General features: G+C 45.3%; 2 protein-coding genes and 1 long non-coding RNA gene across 5 annotated transcripts in view; 1 reads left to right on the top strand and 2 right to left on the bottom strand.

Annotated features, from left to right (window-relative positions):
* Window positions 1-16,259, top strand: part of PRICKLE2 (prickle planar cell polarity protein 2) — a 938,433-nt gene that overhangs the window by 292,742 nt on the left and 629,432 nt on the right. The gene's annotated exons all lie outside the window — the stretch shown is intronic.
* Window positions 1-16,259, bottom strand: part of LOC142099667 (uncharacterized) — a 270,464-nt gene that overhangs the window by 55,779 nt on the left and 198,426 nt on the right. The window lies entirely within an intron of this gene.
* The window catches only part of ATXN7 (ataxin 7), an 85,112-nt gene continuing 70,467 nt past the window's right edge, over window positions 1,615-16,259 (bottom strand). For all 3 annotated transcript variants that reach the window (XM_075183363.1, XM_075183362.1, XM_075183364.1), the window contains 2 exons: window positions 11,716-12,640; window positions 1,615-6,722 (listed from right to left, as the gene is read on the bottom strand). In XM_075183363.1, the coding sequence (XP_075039464.1) occupies window positions 6,705-6,722; window positions 11,716-12,640 (943 nt within the window). In that variant the 3' untranslated portion in view covers window positions 1,615-6,704. The remainder of the gene's footprint in view (window positions 6,723-11,715; window positions 12,641-16,259) is intronic.

The raw sequence follows: 16,259 nt of genomic DNA, 5'->3' as shown, positions 1-16,259 counted from the left end.
GAAACATTGATCCTGTGCTGCAAGTCTCAGTGAGATGTCGTCACATGTAGGGTGTGTATCGTTTATATCAATGGACAACATCCAATGGCTTGGTCTGATCATTTCTAACAACGCGGCTAGGAGCACCTCTTAAATTCTTTACAGAAGAAACTTGTTTCCTCTTTTCAAATTTCTGATGGACCCAAACAGCTTCATGTTCCAACAGCTGACTGACTTTTTTTCTGGTTCACCCCAGCTAAGAATGCAACCAGAAAGAAATCATAGAATTAATCATATACCCTTGTCCAGAACCTCTTCCAAACTCACGTTTGGACTGCCACATCTTCAGAAAGACTAAGGGAGAGATAAAGTGGAGATATTGCCTATAGCAACCAGATCCTAGCTCTCTGTTTCTAGCACGTACTACATAAATGATAGCTAGAATCTGATTGATTGGTTGCTATGGCCAACACCTTTATTAGATGATCTGATAAATCTATCCCTAAGTCTTAAAAACTATGGACCTGATTCACTAAGGAACGTAAATGTCGACACGTGCCGTATTCATGTTTCTTTTGAGCAAGGCTTTAACAATGAAATTCATGTGTTTGTGCCTTAGATAACGAGGAGAACATTTACCAGGCCAGGTACATTAAATATAGACACAGACTAATGTAAGAGGTATAATCGTGTCACCATATATCAGTCTGCTCCTTTCCCTCAACGCTACCTTTTATGTCCTTGTTTTATGTATGTCCTGTTTTCCCTACTGTACGGGGCTGTGGTGCCTTACAAATCTACGATAATATTACACTAACACAATACTCCAGTGGATCCCAAACTTTTTCAGTTCAAGGCAGCCTTAGGGTCTAAATTTTTTCAAGGCACCCCTAAGCCAAAATAATTAGCAAGTAGTCCCCCGCCTTGCTTACCACTGGCCCTGGCTGCGGCACCCCTGTGAGATCGCTGAGGCACCCCAGGGAGCCTAGGCACAGTTTGGGATCCACTGCAATACTCTTTTAGGGCACCCTCTAGTGGTTCCCAGTACAAATACGCAAAGGAACAGGAAGCTTGATATAAATGTGCTTTCCACTGTATCTCCATATGACAGCCAGCATGCTTTTCTGTCATTTGTCTCTTCTGACCGCCAGCATTTCATCGTATGGTCAGGAAAGAAACCATAGGATTCAATATGCCAGTAGAACCAAGTCGTCTAGGATCTATAGGACACCAGTTACACATTCAGGGCTCCAGGGAGTGTAAAGAGCTTAAAAGTGTAACAAATCCAGTAACCAATATGTTCATGTTGTAAATGAGGGTAAATTTATGAAAGGAAAGGCGATATGATGTCAGGACATAGTTTGTTAAACCAAATGTCATTGGTTGCTCATTGCATACTGCCGAGTACAAACTTCCTTAGTCACTTACACAATAGACTGTGCTGGGAGACCGGTCTGTCCCTCCCACTATATTACCATTATAAAAGTGGGTGTAGATTGAGGCTCTGCACCAACCACCAATGTAAGAATTTGCATCTTACAGCATTTTCCTTGTACTCCCTTCACGTAAAATAGTTTTAAAGGAGCCAAGTACCACCTCTAATAGCATATACTGTAAAAAGCAGCAATCTCTTCATTTGTTAAACAGGCCTATATTTATTGCCTCGTTAAAAGGAACATGTTTGTTCGACAAACTAATTACCCTCTCATAAAGCAAAGCACAATTTGTTTTCTTATAAATAGTATAAATTATTTTATTTACATAAACTTGTTACAAAACAAATAACTATATATTTTCTTTTAAATATCCAAAGTAATTTCTATCCCATGACATTTGTTTTGTTCATGAACTATACAGCAGCCAAATCCAGCTGATCAGATGCTCTTGATTATGTATACAAATTATCAAACTATTCACACATATTTTACAGAGAAGAAACAGAGAGAGAGCGAGTTGCTTTTCAAGAACTACATTCACATTGACAACCTGTAGTGCTTGTGTTATCCTGTCATGCAAACCTCGTACATAAGGTCGTCCTACATTACCCTCTAAGTTATGGGGTTTTGGAGGTCCAACTCTCACACCTACACCCCCTTGACCTGTTAAGCACGTAATGTGAACCTCTTCACTTTACACACTGTGGAGGCAGCCATTTTTGGCTGGCCATATTATTCGCAAGGACACAGCGTCTCCATTCACTAGGTACCAGTGGTCTCATGACTATTTGTACCTAGTGAATGGTTGGTTCCACTGCGCAAAGTTAACAGGTGCTTTTTAACAAGCGAGGCCAAAGGGACCAGAGAGATTCCTTGGCAAAGGGAACTATGAGGAAGACCGTTCGGTTACGACATTCCATTCGGAATTCCGACATTGTAATCAGGTTCCGCGAGGTAACTGGCTTTTTTTTTTGTTTTATTTTTTTTAAATCTAAAAATTTGCAATAAAAATATTTTAGACATTTTTACAGTTTAATAATGCAGTTCTCCATTAAATAAATCACTTTTTTTTCCCTCTCCTAAAATATACTACAGAAATAAATGTTTGTCGCCAACCCTAGTCACAATATACCTGCCTTATCGCAAGTATGACGGCGAATCTGATTTACCAAGTGCCAAAGAGGCCGTTCGGTGACTCGCTGGTCCCTTTGGCAATAGAGAAGTTAAGATGCTACCACAAATCATTTATAATTATTTCATCCTTGATATTACAAATATCAGAAACAATTAAGAAAAAAAAAAAAGAAAAAAAAAAAAAAAAAAAGATAAAAGCAAGCTCTGAAACACACAACTGAACATTCAAGTGTTAAGGAAAAAAAACTAAAAATAGAACCAGGCACTTTCATTTTCTCTGTAGGTTTTAAATCTAGAAATCACACACAAACAAAACGTGTGCCCTCGTTTGCACACACAGGTATAGAACAAAAAAAAACCAAAAAAAAAAACAGGACTCATTATAGCTCCTTAGCTACAGTAAGAAATTCAAATTTGTTGACTGTTTTAGGCAACCAATATAAAGCAATGGCGTACAACTTGGTATTAATCCACTCCAGATACACCAAAATGGGACCCGGCCCTCACAAAATGGCGGCATCCCTTAGCATGGTATAATTAGGCATGTTAGAATATCGGCATGGCAGTGAATCACTTCAAATCATAAAAAAGGTATTTTTTTTTTTATTAACAAATAAATATTAGATGATCTCAATTGTACCAAAACTGGATATAAGGAAAAAAAAACTGTGCAAAAATACATATTTCAATATGTACAATCATTTCATAACAAAATACGCTTTCTGAAATAGGGATACTTCAATTTTTTTCTTTTATAATAGAAGAAATTCCAAAATAAAGATACAAAAAGTAGGGTTTTTTTTAAAGTAGGTTTTTGATTTTTTTTTTGTTCATAGTAATTTCGGTTTCGTTTTTCAGGTTAAAGAAACAGTAGGAGTTTTAAGCAATAGTTTTATAATACAATCATATTGCCACCAAATGAGACTGATATATGGACTTTCCCTGCTTGACATGTAGGAAAGATTTTCCTGCTTCCCCTGTTGATTGCTTATTTGTCAGTGGTTATTCTATATGTACCCCCAAAATGTGTGTCTCTTCATTGGTAAAAAAAAAAACAAGGGGCAAAAATATTCTATATTGTCTGATTAGAGCAATAGCCATAAAAAGGGGATAATAGGCAAAAATAGCAACAATGCAAAATGTGACATATTGTATTGAAAGACATGGCTCAGCATTTGTGAAGTGTTACCCATAGCAACTAATCACATTCTAGCTGTCATTTACAGAGTACATTACAGAAATGAAAGCCAGAATCTTATTGGTTGCTAGGGGCAACACATAAAAAAAAAAAAAAAAAGAGTAAAAAAAAAACCCAACAACTCCAAGTAATAGTGTTTGGGATTTCATCCATGTAGTGAACCCAAAGATATTTTCTACTTAGTATATTGTTTGTGAAGGAGATGGAATATGGAGAAATAAAGTTATTTGGAAATGTCTTGTTTTGGTGTTTAAAGCCATTTCCTATATTCCACTTTGATGGATACAGGTCACCCTATGACAAGCACTGGCAGGAGGGAACAGATCAGCTAATGTACTGTTAAACATGGAATTATGAGGGGAAGTTGTTGGCAAGTTGCAGGATTGTAGACGTTAGAACCCGTAACAGCCATCAGCCACAAGAAAATATATTTTTGAAGGCTTATGTACCATCTAAATAAGCTGTTCTAAAACTTTTTTTTTTCTTTCACGGAATATGTGGTCTTCTCATTAGAGTCTTCAGTCAGTAGCGCAAAATAAAGAACCTACATAAAAAAAAAATGGTGCTGGACTGCACTGAATTTTATAAAATTTTATAAAAAAAAAAGCAGACTTGCATATTGATCGTTTTTTTAGAACCATATTAATCCTCGGCAGCTCCTTTTTATATCCTCTCTCTAAACATGTCTGCTATATTGCTCAGTTCTACAGTATCTTGCCGATTTAATAAGATATAAAAATTAAACAGTTCTATTTAAGATTGTATCTATAGCGGTTCAGAACAGGGTTGTTCTTAGTATGGCTAGGTACTAGGGGCATATGGCATTACAGGACCACTATATATATATATATATATATATATATATATATATATATATATATATATATATATATATATATATATATATATATATATATATATATACACATATATACATACATACATATATACACTCCTTGATGCACCAACTAGTGTTTTAAGTTATGGTCCACTACAGAAACAAAGCTAGCTGCTATGTTCTGCGGTAGGCTTATACACAGGAAGTATATAATGTATTGCAAAACCATAATACTCCACAATTACAGCTTTATTAAATTTACACGTTCCATTACCCTAATTGTTTGCGATTTCTTTAGCATAAGGATTTACCTCAAAATTTGGAGCACCTTGTCTAAAAAACAAAAATAAAATGTAAAAAAACTCTATGTTTCCTGACACTGCCTAGGACACCCCCCCCCCTTCATTAAATTATACAGCAGTGCTCCTCACAGTGACTGTAAGTATGAAGTTTCCAAGTGGTAGCAAAGATTTACTTATTTTTTTTTGGAACCTTCTGGATAAGTTTCCAGATAACACATCACATACCTGTATGTTACTTTATTACAAGCTCCTGAAACTCATATGTATAAGACTGTTAGGGGTATATTCAATTGTCCGCGGTTTCCGCCACGAAAAAACTATTACCAGTATTACGGTAATAGTAAGCCGGATTTCAGCTCGCAGCTCCCTGAGCTGAGTAATACCGGTATTTACGCGCATTATTACCGTAATGACGGTAATAATGCGCGGGGCGCGTTCATTTTGGCTGTAACGCCAACAACTGAATATGCCCCTTAGCATGTTTACAGAAGGTATGTTGTATTTTAGGTTTTGTGGTGCTTTTTTGATAGGTGGCAAAGTATCTACCTACGATAAATCCTTGCAGTGAGTCTTCCTGGGTTCTCTTTAAAAACTGTGGCGTTGGGTGCAGTGTATAGAAATATATCACTATATAGAAACGTATTACAGAAGACATAAGAGTTGTTGCTTCTATAGTACAGTTCACCATTAGATGGCGCTGTGTAAAAATGACTTTCCGCGCACAGATTGTCTCTGGATGGACTATAGCTGCCCGTGTACAGTTAGTTGGTAAACAGTTCATATTAAATATTAGTAGCAACCAGACAAGGAGGCCTGGAGAGCACTTCTGTCATGTCAATAGCAGACACTGCATTGAAGCTTTGCATTCTCCTATCGTTTGGGCAGGTGGCCATGGATTGGTGTTCACTAGGAAGCCCGACTAATGGGCCTACATAGAGCAGAGATATAATTATAGAGAGGTCCAATTATAAATTATTCTATGAGGCAAGTGAAGAATTTGATGCATGAGGAATACCTACAAGACACTTGCATTGCCGTCACAGATGAGCAAGACAAACATGGCTGCCAACAATTCATTAATCATCCCGTCTAACCATGTGGTAATCTTTGGGAGAATTTCTAGATTATTCTGACTGAATTCCTTGTCATTTGGTTCTTAGTCTGGAAACGTTACCATTACAAATCACAGCAGGTTTACAATAAAACTGTAGAAAATGTGTGTTTTGTTTTTACTAATATTTGATGTAAATGTTTGACAAAAAGCTTATTGACCTTAAAACTCCTCACAGCTTCTTAGCACAAGTAACCTGGAAATAAAGGCTGGTCAGCCCATTCAATAGTCTTGTTTATTTCTTATCTTACTTTTTTTTTTTTTCTTTTATTGTAATTGTGCTATTTTAGTAGTTAATCACTGGAGCATTGCTGTAAAAGACTAAAGCCATATTTCACTCCTTAGGCGGTCGTGTCTACGCTGAAGGGCGTCAGAAGACATCATCCCTGTGAGAAGGTCGCAGTGAAGTTTCCGCTCTCTCTTGCCCAGGGCTGGAGGACGAAAGCGCTCGCTCAACGCAAAAGAAAATCTCACAGGTTTGTAGCGAGCGGCTCAGTCCACTAACACTGACGGAAGCGGCGACGGGACTCACTGCTACAGACATGGCTTCAGGAAATTCCTTGTCCAGCTGACGTATCTAGAAAACACTCCAACACCTGAGGACCATGGGAAGGTTGAGAAAACTCAAAGGCATCTTGGAGCCCACAGAGCCAGCTGGAGGTTTGCGATTGTTACGACATTTGTCCAGTTTTTGTAACAACAACTGTCAGGGACGTGCCTTTGGCTGCAAAACAAAAGAAAAAAAAAAAGAGACATTGAAGCAAATGTAAGATGACGTTTCCTACACTGACCCCACCGGTAACAGTTACTTACACTGCACTATACAACACGGAGTCAACCAGTGCTTACTTACTGCCGATGTCCACAGTTACCCAACAGACATCACCAATGCCTGATCTACCCAGCACACATAAATCTAATGGTCGCTGTATAGAGGGAACACCTCACCCTTTAAGTAGAGATTATTTCCTTACATTTTCTTGTATACGAAGTAACTTTGTTTCTGCAGATCTGCAACGCACCAACGCAAGAAAAACTGCAATATTTATTACTCGTTCCACGCCATATTACTTCATGCTGCAACTCCACCCAGGGGCCGTGTTTCATAACCCATGTAAACAGACTACATGTCTGACAAATGACACTGTTCCGGCATGGTACATATGGTAAGGACCATGTCACGCAGCCACCAAGTGAGCTAAGCTTGGCACACAATGAGATCAGCTCTATGGGGAAAGTAGAATTACAGGTGCGTGCGGCCAACAATCAATCGTGGGTCTAACGTGTGCAATACTTACTACAATAAACTTGCAGTTCCTATCAGAATCAGAGGATGTGCAGTGTAGCACTGTAACCAATAGCAGTGCTAGGTTCTGTCGCCAGATTGAAGCAGCAACATTACAAACAATGAATATTGTATGGGCATACAGCTATGGTGGCATGCTGGGTTATATATGATTGCATGGGGACTTTATGCTTGCAATCCAACAGTATAATTATATACCAATAGTTATCATATAGATATATACATCTATATGGTTAGCACTTCTGCCTCACAGCGCTGGGGTCATGAGTTCAATTCCCAACCATGGTCTTATCTGTGTGGAGTTTGTATGTTCTCCCTGTGTTTGCGTGTGTTTCCTCCGGGTGCTCCGGTTTCCTCCCACACTCCAAAAACATACTGGTAGGTTAATTGGCTGCTATCAAAAATTGACCCTAGTCTCTGTCTGTGTGTGTGTGTGTGTGGGAATTTAGACTGTAAGCTCCAATGGGGCAGGGACTGATGTGAGTGAGTTCTCTGTACAGCGCTGCAGAATCAGTGGCACTATATAAATAAATGGTGATGATGATGATATATCTATCTAAAAATAAAATACACATAAGGCTTACCTACTTTTTGCCAGAATGAGCACATTTTAAAGTATTACTAAATTGCCACCTAGCACACGTATATAATTTTTAGCATACAAAGAATGCACAGTTAACCATTTACTTTAAAGCCCAATGCAAAATATTTTTTTTTTTCTAGTACACTCAAATTATGAACATAATAATTCACGCTGGTGGGTCCAAGATCACAGCGATTATGAAGCAAATAAAACAGTTGTTTGGAAGATATTTGATAAACATTATATTGTCCGCATGGTGGGAACACAGCGTGAAAATATAAGAACTTACTGAATGAGACAGACGTCAACCGACAGCTTTCTACTTGTTACAGTGAATTAAACGGGCCGACATCCGTACGCCCAGAACAAAAGGGGTTAATAGCGGCTCAGCTCATTGGGAAATAGCTGTCACCATGGTGATGGCTGCCGAGCACCCCCACTCCCTCCCCCCTATCCTGCCAAGTTGATGATGCTTTGTGCAATCAGCCATTCCTACTAGAAGGGGCACTGGGAGCATTGGGTAATGCTGCTGCTCTCTTCTGCAGTGCCGTTATGTTCCTGTGTGTAATGATAATGTATGGTTCTGTATGAAGAAATTGTGATTAGATGCAGGTTGTTGGGGCGGACATCAAACCTCCAATACAATACTGATATATATATAGTGGTAAAGGCTTGTCATTACTCCTGTACAACAGCAGGACAGCCAATCATTGTACAGAAACACCAGGCAAGAGGGATTATGTGCGTGTTACCTTTTCCTCTAATGGTGGATGAACTAGAATATAACTTTTTCCATCAGCGTGGAGAGTTACACCAGGAGGGGGCGCGCACCCTCAGCGCGGAGGGTTACACCAGGAGGGGGCGCGCACCCTCAGCGTGGAGGGTTACACCAGGAGGGGGCGTGCTCTTAGCGTGGTGGGTTACACCAGGAGGGGGCGCGCACCCTCAGCACGGAGGGTTACACCAGGAGGGGGGGTCGCACCCTCAGCACGGAGGGTTACACCAGGAGGGGGCGCGCACCCTCAGCGTGGAGGGTTACACCAGGAGGGGGCGCGCACCCTCAGCGTGGAGAGTTACACCAGGAGGGGGTGTGCTCTTAGCGTGGTGGGTTACACCAGGAGGGGGTGCGCACCCTCAGCACGGAGGGTTACACCAGGAGGGGGGGCGCACCCTCAGCACGGAGGGTTACACCAGGAGGGGGCGCGCACCCTCAGCGTGGAGAGTTACACCAGGAGGGGGTGTGCTCTTAGCGTGGTGGGTTACACCAGGAGGGGGCGCACACCCTCAGCACGGAGGGTTACACCAGGAGGGGGGGGGGTGCACCCTCAGCACGGAGGGTTACACCAGGAGGGGGCGCGCACCCTCAGCATGGAGGGTTACACCAGGAGGGGGCGCGCACCCTCAGCGTGGAGAGTTACACCAGGAGGGGGCGCGCACCCTCAGCGTGGAGAGTTACACCAGGAGGGGGCGCGCACCCTCAGCACGGAGGGTTACACCAGGAGGGGGCGCGCACCCTCAGCGTGGAGGGTTACACCAGGAGGGGGCGCGCACCCTCAGCGTGGAGGGTTACACCAGGAGGGGGTGTGCTCTTAGCGTGGTGGGTTACACCAGGAGGGGGCGCGCACCCTCAGCACGGAGGGTTACACCAGGAGGGGGGTCGCACCCTCAGCGCGGAGGGTTACACCAGGAGGGGGCGCGCACCCTCAGCGTGGAGGGTTACACCAGGAGGGGGCGCGCACCCTCAGCGTGGAGAGTTACACCAGGAGGGGGTGTGCTCTTAGCGTGGTGGGTTACACCAGGAGGGGGCGCGCACCCTCAGCACGGAGGGTTACACCAGGAGGGGGGGCGCACCCTCAGCACGGAGGGTTACACCAGGAGGGGGCGCGCACCCTCAGCGTGGAGAGTTACACCAGGAGGGGGTGTGCTCTTAGCGTGGTGGGTTACACCAGGAGGGGGCGCACACCCTCAGCACGGAGGGTTACACCAGGAGGGGGGGGGGGCGCACCCTCAGCACGGAGGGTTACACCAGGAGGGGGCGCGCACCCTTAGCACGGAGGGTTACACCAGGAGGGGGCGCGCACCCTCAGCATGGAGGGTTACACCAGGAGGGGGCGCGCACCCTCAGCGTGGAGAGTTACACCAGGAGGGGGCGCGCACCCTCAGCACGGAGGGTTACACCAGGAGGGGGCGCGCACCCTCAGCGTGGAGGGTTACACCAGGAGGGGGCGCGCACCCTCAGCGTGGAGGGTTACACCAGGAGGGGGCGCGCACCCTCAGCGTGGAGGGTTACACCAGGAGGGGGTGTGCTCTTAGCGTGGTGGGTTACACCAGGAGGGGGCGCGCACCCTCAGCGTGGAGGGTTACACCAGGAGGGGGCGCGCACCCTCAGCGTGGAGGGTTACACCAGGAGGGGGTGTGCTCTTAGCGTGGTGGGTTACACCAGGAGGGGGCGTGCTCTTAGCGTGGTGGGTTACACCAGGAGGGGGCGCGCACCCTCAGCGTGGAGGGTTACACCAGGAGGGGGCGCGCACCCTCAGCGTGGAGGGTTACACCAGGAGGGGGCGTGCTCTTAGCGTGGAGGGTTACACCAGGAGGGGGCCCGCACCCTCAGCACGGAGAGTTACACCAGGAAGGGGCGTGCTCTTAGCGTGGAGGGTTACACCAGGAGGGGGCCCGCACCCTCACCACGGAGGGTTACACCAGGAGGGGGCGTGCTCTTAGCGTGGAGGGTTACACCAGGAGGGGGCCCGCACCCTCACCACGGAGGGTTACACCAGGAGGGGGCGTGCTCTTAGCGTGGAGGGTTACACCAGGAGGGGACATGCGCTAAAGGCTACAGATTTTACAACAGCAGTATTATATAGACTTTACCACTGCTAATCAAGTTTACAATAAGTAAAATATTAATCAAGTATTAATAGCAATAATGTGCAAATAGCATCCCTGAGTTTGGGACAATAATTCAATATAAACTCTAAAACAAACATATTATATATACATACATGAACACATACACTCTTTATGACAGTAACCTATTTATCACTTCACATGTAGGAAAATATATCTTTATAACCGGTTTTAGAATTTTTAACCACATGAAGACAGTAGAGTTTTTGCCCCTTCATGACCAAATGTCACATATTGTGATGCGTTGTTTCAAATTGACATCCGTTACTTTTCATTAGTCCACCCAAGTGCTTTATACATTGTTAACTATCAGGACAGAGATCAAATCAGAATAAATGTATTTTATATTAAGGTCATTAAGTAGGAAAACAAAGAATAAAAAAACAAAGGTTCTGAGCTAGTGTCTTTTGGGGAGGGGGTTATTAGACTAGGGTCTGAGCATCTCATTTTATTCAGTCTTTGCCTCCTGCCAATCTGGAGTGTCCTAAGTTTTAAAGTGGGCAGGGATAGAACAACCTTTAGCCAATCAGATCATCAGAATGCTCAAGGCAGTATTTCAGGAGATTAGTGATCTTGTGGAAAACAATACCTGCCCACTACAGTGATTGGTTTAGTGAGGACAGGGCTCAGGGTGGGGGACAGGAAGCTGCAGAGTTAATTTGGGGAAGGGTCCTTAATAACATAATAGTGATGCAAATCTCATGTCATAGGGAGACAAAATGATAAGCTAAATTCAAAAGAGCTACTACATTGAACTAATGATCTGACAATTGAAAACCAATGGCCTTAATAATTATAGTCACAGCCCGGCATTAATAATTTTACTTTCAAAATCCCCTCTAAAAAAACCCCAAAAAAAACAACATAGTTAATCATTTCAGGCGAAAAAGAGAAAACGAAAAACCACAAGAGATTTGTTACCTGATGACGAAGGGTACTATTGGTCAACGCCGGCGTTCCTGAAATTCCACTATTATGTTTCGCGTGAATGTTGTTTACTGGCGGCAGTTTGGCAACCTTACCGGATTTGCTGTTATTGGTTATGCTGCTGGGGCCGGCTGCGGACTTTCGCTTTTTTCCCGTGAACTTGTCCATGGAAACGTGAGAATGGGAAAAGGTGTTGTGCGAGTTCACAGCTTGGTCACCGCCGCCTTGGTGAACGAACGGCCCGAGCGAAAGGGTGGAGTCACTGCTGTTCATCACTACGCTCATCCGCTTGATCGACTCCGCAGGGTTCCCCGGCGGAGGACCCCTCCCTGATTGGTCGTGTTTAAGACTCACAGATCGATTGTTTACAAAATTGAGCCCGACGCCGTGCGGACTGCCGTGGGACAAGGTTGTGCCGGGAGAGTGGTACGTGCCAGAGTTCACCACACAGTTTTTCCTAAAAGACTCGGTGGAATGAGAAGGGGGGTGCGCTAGCAGCTGGGGTGGGGAGTTATTTTTCCGTTTCTTTCCTGAGCTGCTGCTGTTGCTACTGCAGTTCGTGCTGCTGGCGGGGGATTCCTTGGGTTTCACAGCCTTATTGGATTTTAACTTTTGAGGTTTGCTGGAGACTGGGCTAGGCGATGAGGAAAGCACTGACGGTGTGGATGCTGAAGACGACACTTGTCTGGATTGCATACTACTGGCAGGGTCTGGTGCAGTGTGAGTGCTTTGTACAGTTCCTTGCGAAAGGACTTTGTCCACAGATGTACAGGGAGAGGTCACGGGAGCTGGGGAAGAGGTAACTGTGCTGGGCGACAGGAAACCAGTGTTGTTCATACGCTGTGACACAGGCGCCGAAGTCGTGCTGGTCCGGTGCGGAGCGTGCATGGATGAACTGCTGGATGCCGGAGGGATTTTCCTAAAAAAAATAAAAAAATTGATATTCACGTTAACTGAATTACTTGTATGAATAAGTGCTTGTCATTTTTGTTGCCATGATCCTCTGCCTTGAAGTACATCTACAACCCTCCTACACCATAAAGTTTTCATATGCTGCAGATAAACATAATTATGCGCTGCCTACCATTGAATGCCCTAAATCTGGTTACTCCCAAAAGTTACACACTAGATGTTGCTATATTTGTTTGAAAGTCTAGTCCGCATCCAAAGTCATTGACTTAGATCAGTAATTTACTCTCTTAATGGCAGTTTGTTCTACAGCCATTTTTGTTTACATGTTAAGCTTTCAAAAACAGCCGGAGGAAATAATTTCCATGATCAAATGATTTTCTTTGCTTTCACTTTATAAAAACACAACACCCCCCAACTATCTAAATATTAGCTCTGAAATGCCTCACACAGGAGAGAAGGGGGCAGGTACTCGAGCACAGACCAGCAGTAAAGGGGCAGGGGGCAGGTACTCGAGCACAGACCAGCAGTAAAGGGGAAGTCACTCGAACACAGACCAGCAGTAAAGGGGCAGGCGGCAGTGACTCAAGCACACACCAGCAGTAAAGGGGCAGGCGGCAGTGACTCAAGCACACACCAGCAGTAAAGGGGCAGGGGGCAGTGACTCAAGCACAGACCAGCAGTAAAGGGGCAGTGACTCGAGCACAGACCAGCAGTAAAGGGGAAGTCAATCGAGCACAGACCAGCAGTAAAGAGGCAGGGGGCAGTGACTCGAGCACACACCAGCAGTAAAGGGGAAGTCAATCGAGCACACACCAGCAGTAAAGAGGCAGGGGGCAGCGACTCGAGCACAGATCAGCAATAAAGGGGCCGGGGGCAGTGACTCGAGCACAGACCAGCAGTAAAGGGGCCGGGGGCAGTGACTCGAGCACAGACCAGCAGTAAAGAGGCCGGGGGCAGTGACTCCAGCACAGACCAGCAGTAAAGAGGCCGGGGGCACGTACTCGAGCACAGACCAGCAGTAAAGGGGAAGTCACTCGAGCACAGACCAGCAGTAAAGGGGCAGGCGGCAGTGACTCAAGCACACACCAGCAGTAAAGGGGCAGGGGGCAGTGACTCAAGCACACACCAGCAGTAAAGGGGCAGGGGACAGGTACTCAAGCACACACCAGCAGTAAAGGGGCAGTGACTCGAGCACAGACCAGCAGTAAAGGGGAAGTCAATCGAGCACAGACCAGCAGTAAAGGGGAAGTCAATCGAGCACAGACCAGCAGTAAAGGGGCAGGGGGCAGTGACTCGAGCACAGATCAGCAATAAAGGGGCCGGGGGCAGTGACTCGAGCACAGACCAGCAGTAAAGGGGCAGGGGGCAGTGACTCGAGCACACACCAGCAGTAAAGCGGCAAGGGGCAGTGACTCAAGCACAGACCAGCAGTAAAGGGGCAGGGGGCAGTGACTCGATCACACACCAGCAGTAAAGAGGCAGGGGGCAGCGACTCGAGCACAGATCAGCAATAAAGGGGCCGGGGGCAGTGACTCGAGCACACACCAGCAGTAAAGGGGCCGGGGGCAGTGACTCGAGCACAGACCAACAATAAAGGGGCCGGGGGCAGTGACTCGAGCACAGACCAACAATAAAGGGGCCGGGGACAGCGACTCGAGCACAGACCAACAATAAAGGGGCCGGGGCAGTGACTCAAGCACAGTCTAGCAATAAAGGGGCCTGGGGCAGTGACTCGAGCACAGACCAGCAATAAAGGGGCCTGGGGCAGTGACTCGAGCACAGACCAGCAGTAAAGGGGCCGGGGGCAGCGACTCGAGCACAGACCAACAATAAAGGGGCCGGGGGCAGTGACTCGAGCACAGACCAGCAATAAAGGGGCCTGGGGCAGTGACTTGAGCACAGACCAGCAGTAAAGGGGCCAGGGGCAGTGACTCGAGCACACACCAGCAGTAAAGGGGCAGTGACTCGAGCACACACCAGCAGGCAAGGGGCAGGTACTCGAGCACAGACCAGCGGTAAAGAGGTCGGGGGCAGTGACTCGAGCACAGACCAGCAGTAAGAGAAGAAGAATAAGATAACAATGATGAAGATTACATTGATCTTATTGGTCACTGGTCACCTTAAACATTGTGCACCATAATGGGTGGAGAGGCCATCCTCGAATGGACGTGAAAATAAATATATAAATATAAAAACTTACTATGTTTAGTTTATTAGGGAGATAGAACAGAGGTGATAGGACAGGCATAGGCAACCTGTGGCTCTCCAGCCGTGGTGGAACTACAAGTTTCAGCTTAGAATCTGTAGTTCCACCACATCCTATCTGTAGTTTAGAAGTGCAGCATTATCAGTAAGAGGATTGCTAGATTAAGAGAACATACATAAACCATACAACCTAGCAAATATTAGTGATAACAGTCACCTCTTACCTTTACATGTCCCGAGTGACTTAATATCCATGTAATACTCAAGGCATCTATATGGAAATGTCAGTTCACAGAAAAACTCGTGTAGTATAAGCATTAAATGCACAGCCTTACTGTACGGCTGGTTACACTCTATAGGTTTTTCACCTGATCAAGCCGATTACGCGATAAACGACCGTTAGGTAAGATATTGCATCAGTGTGTACGCTCCCATGATCATTTTTTATCATACCAAAGCACATTGTATCATTTGATTTGGTTTTAAAAACTTCCTAAAAATCCCTATCAACGTTGGAACGATGTCAGGCGAATGTGGAAGTGTGTACGCACTCACGGCCAGCAGCGTAAACACATCTCTGTAGAGTTTCAGCAGATGCTTATGACAGATGAAGAGCACAGATCTGAAGGTAAATCGTGTAGGTGTGTACACGTGAATCTGCATGAACATTGGGACTTTCAGTCGTTAGTAAAACAGCTATAGAATTTGCATCTGCAGTAATTTTCTGTCGTGTGTACCCAGCAGTCACCTCAAAGGTCTCCGACCTCTGTAAATGCACTCCCATCTCTGAGACATGCTTTTACAGAAGGCCTCGGTGACCGACAATATCCACCTCATTTACAATATGCAGGGTTTTATCCCATATAACTTACAGCAGTACATCCCAGAGTACATGTCATACTGTTATGACTCTTTTAGCCAACAGTATCAAAAGTTATTATTATTATTAATAGGGTGCCACAAAGTATCCGTAGCGCCGTACAAGGACAAACAATGGCACAGTACAAGGTGAAACAGCACAGTACAAGTAACAGTAAGCACTATAACTCTGGGGGCTCAGGCACAGCATGAAAGAGAGGGAGGGAGAGGAAAAGTGAGTACAGGCAGGTAACTATGGCCCAAGAGGACAGGTTGAGAGTCACTGAGGGGAGCGGAGAGAAGCGAGAGGAGACAGAGGGCAGAGGGACAGAGAGGAGGTGAGCTGAGTAGCTGGAGAGCGCAGTTAAAATTGATGAAAACAGAAGGTAGGAGAGCCCTGCTCAAAGGAGCGAACAATCTAAAGGGAGGGGACGACAGACAGACACATGGATGAGACAGAGAGACGGGAGAAACGGAGACGGAGTCGAGGAAGGGAAGAAGGAATGAGAAAGAGAGGTAGCCGACCGGTGGGAGTTTAGGCATGAGACTGGAAGGCTTTAAGG

The sequence above is a fragment of the Mixophyes fleayi genome, chromosome 8 (assembly GCF_038048845.1).
Source record: "Mixophyes fleayi isolate aMixFle1 chromosome 8, aMixFle1.hap1, whole genome shotgun sequence".
Lineage (NCBI taxonomy): Eukaryota > Metazoa > Chordata > Amphibia > Anura > Limnodynastidae > Mixophyes > Mixophyes fleayi.
Note: the sequence above shows the minus strand (reverse complement) of the source record. Positions and strands in the feature narration are given on the sequence as shown.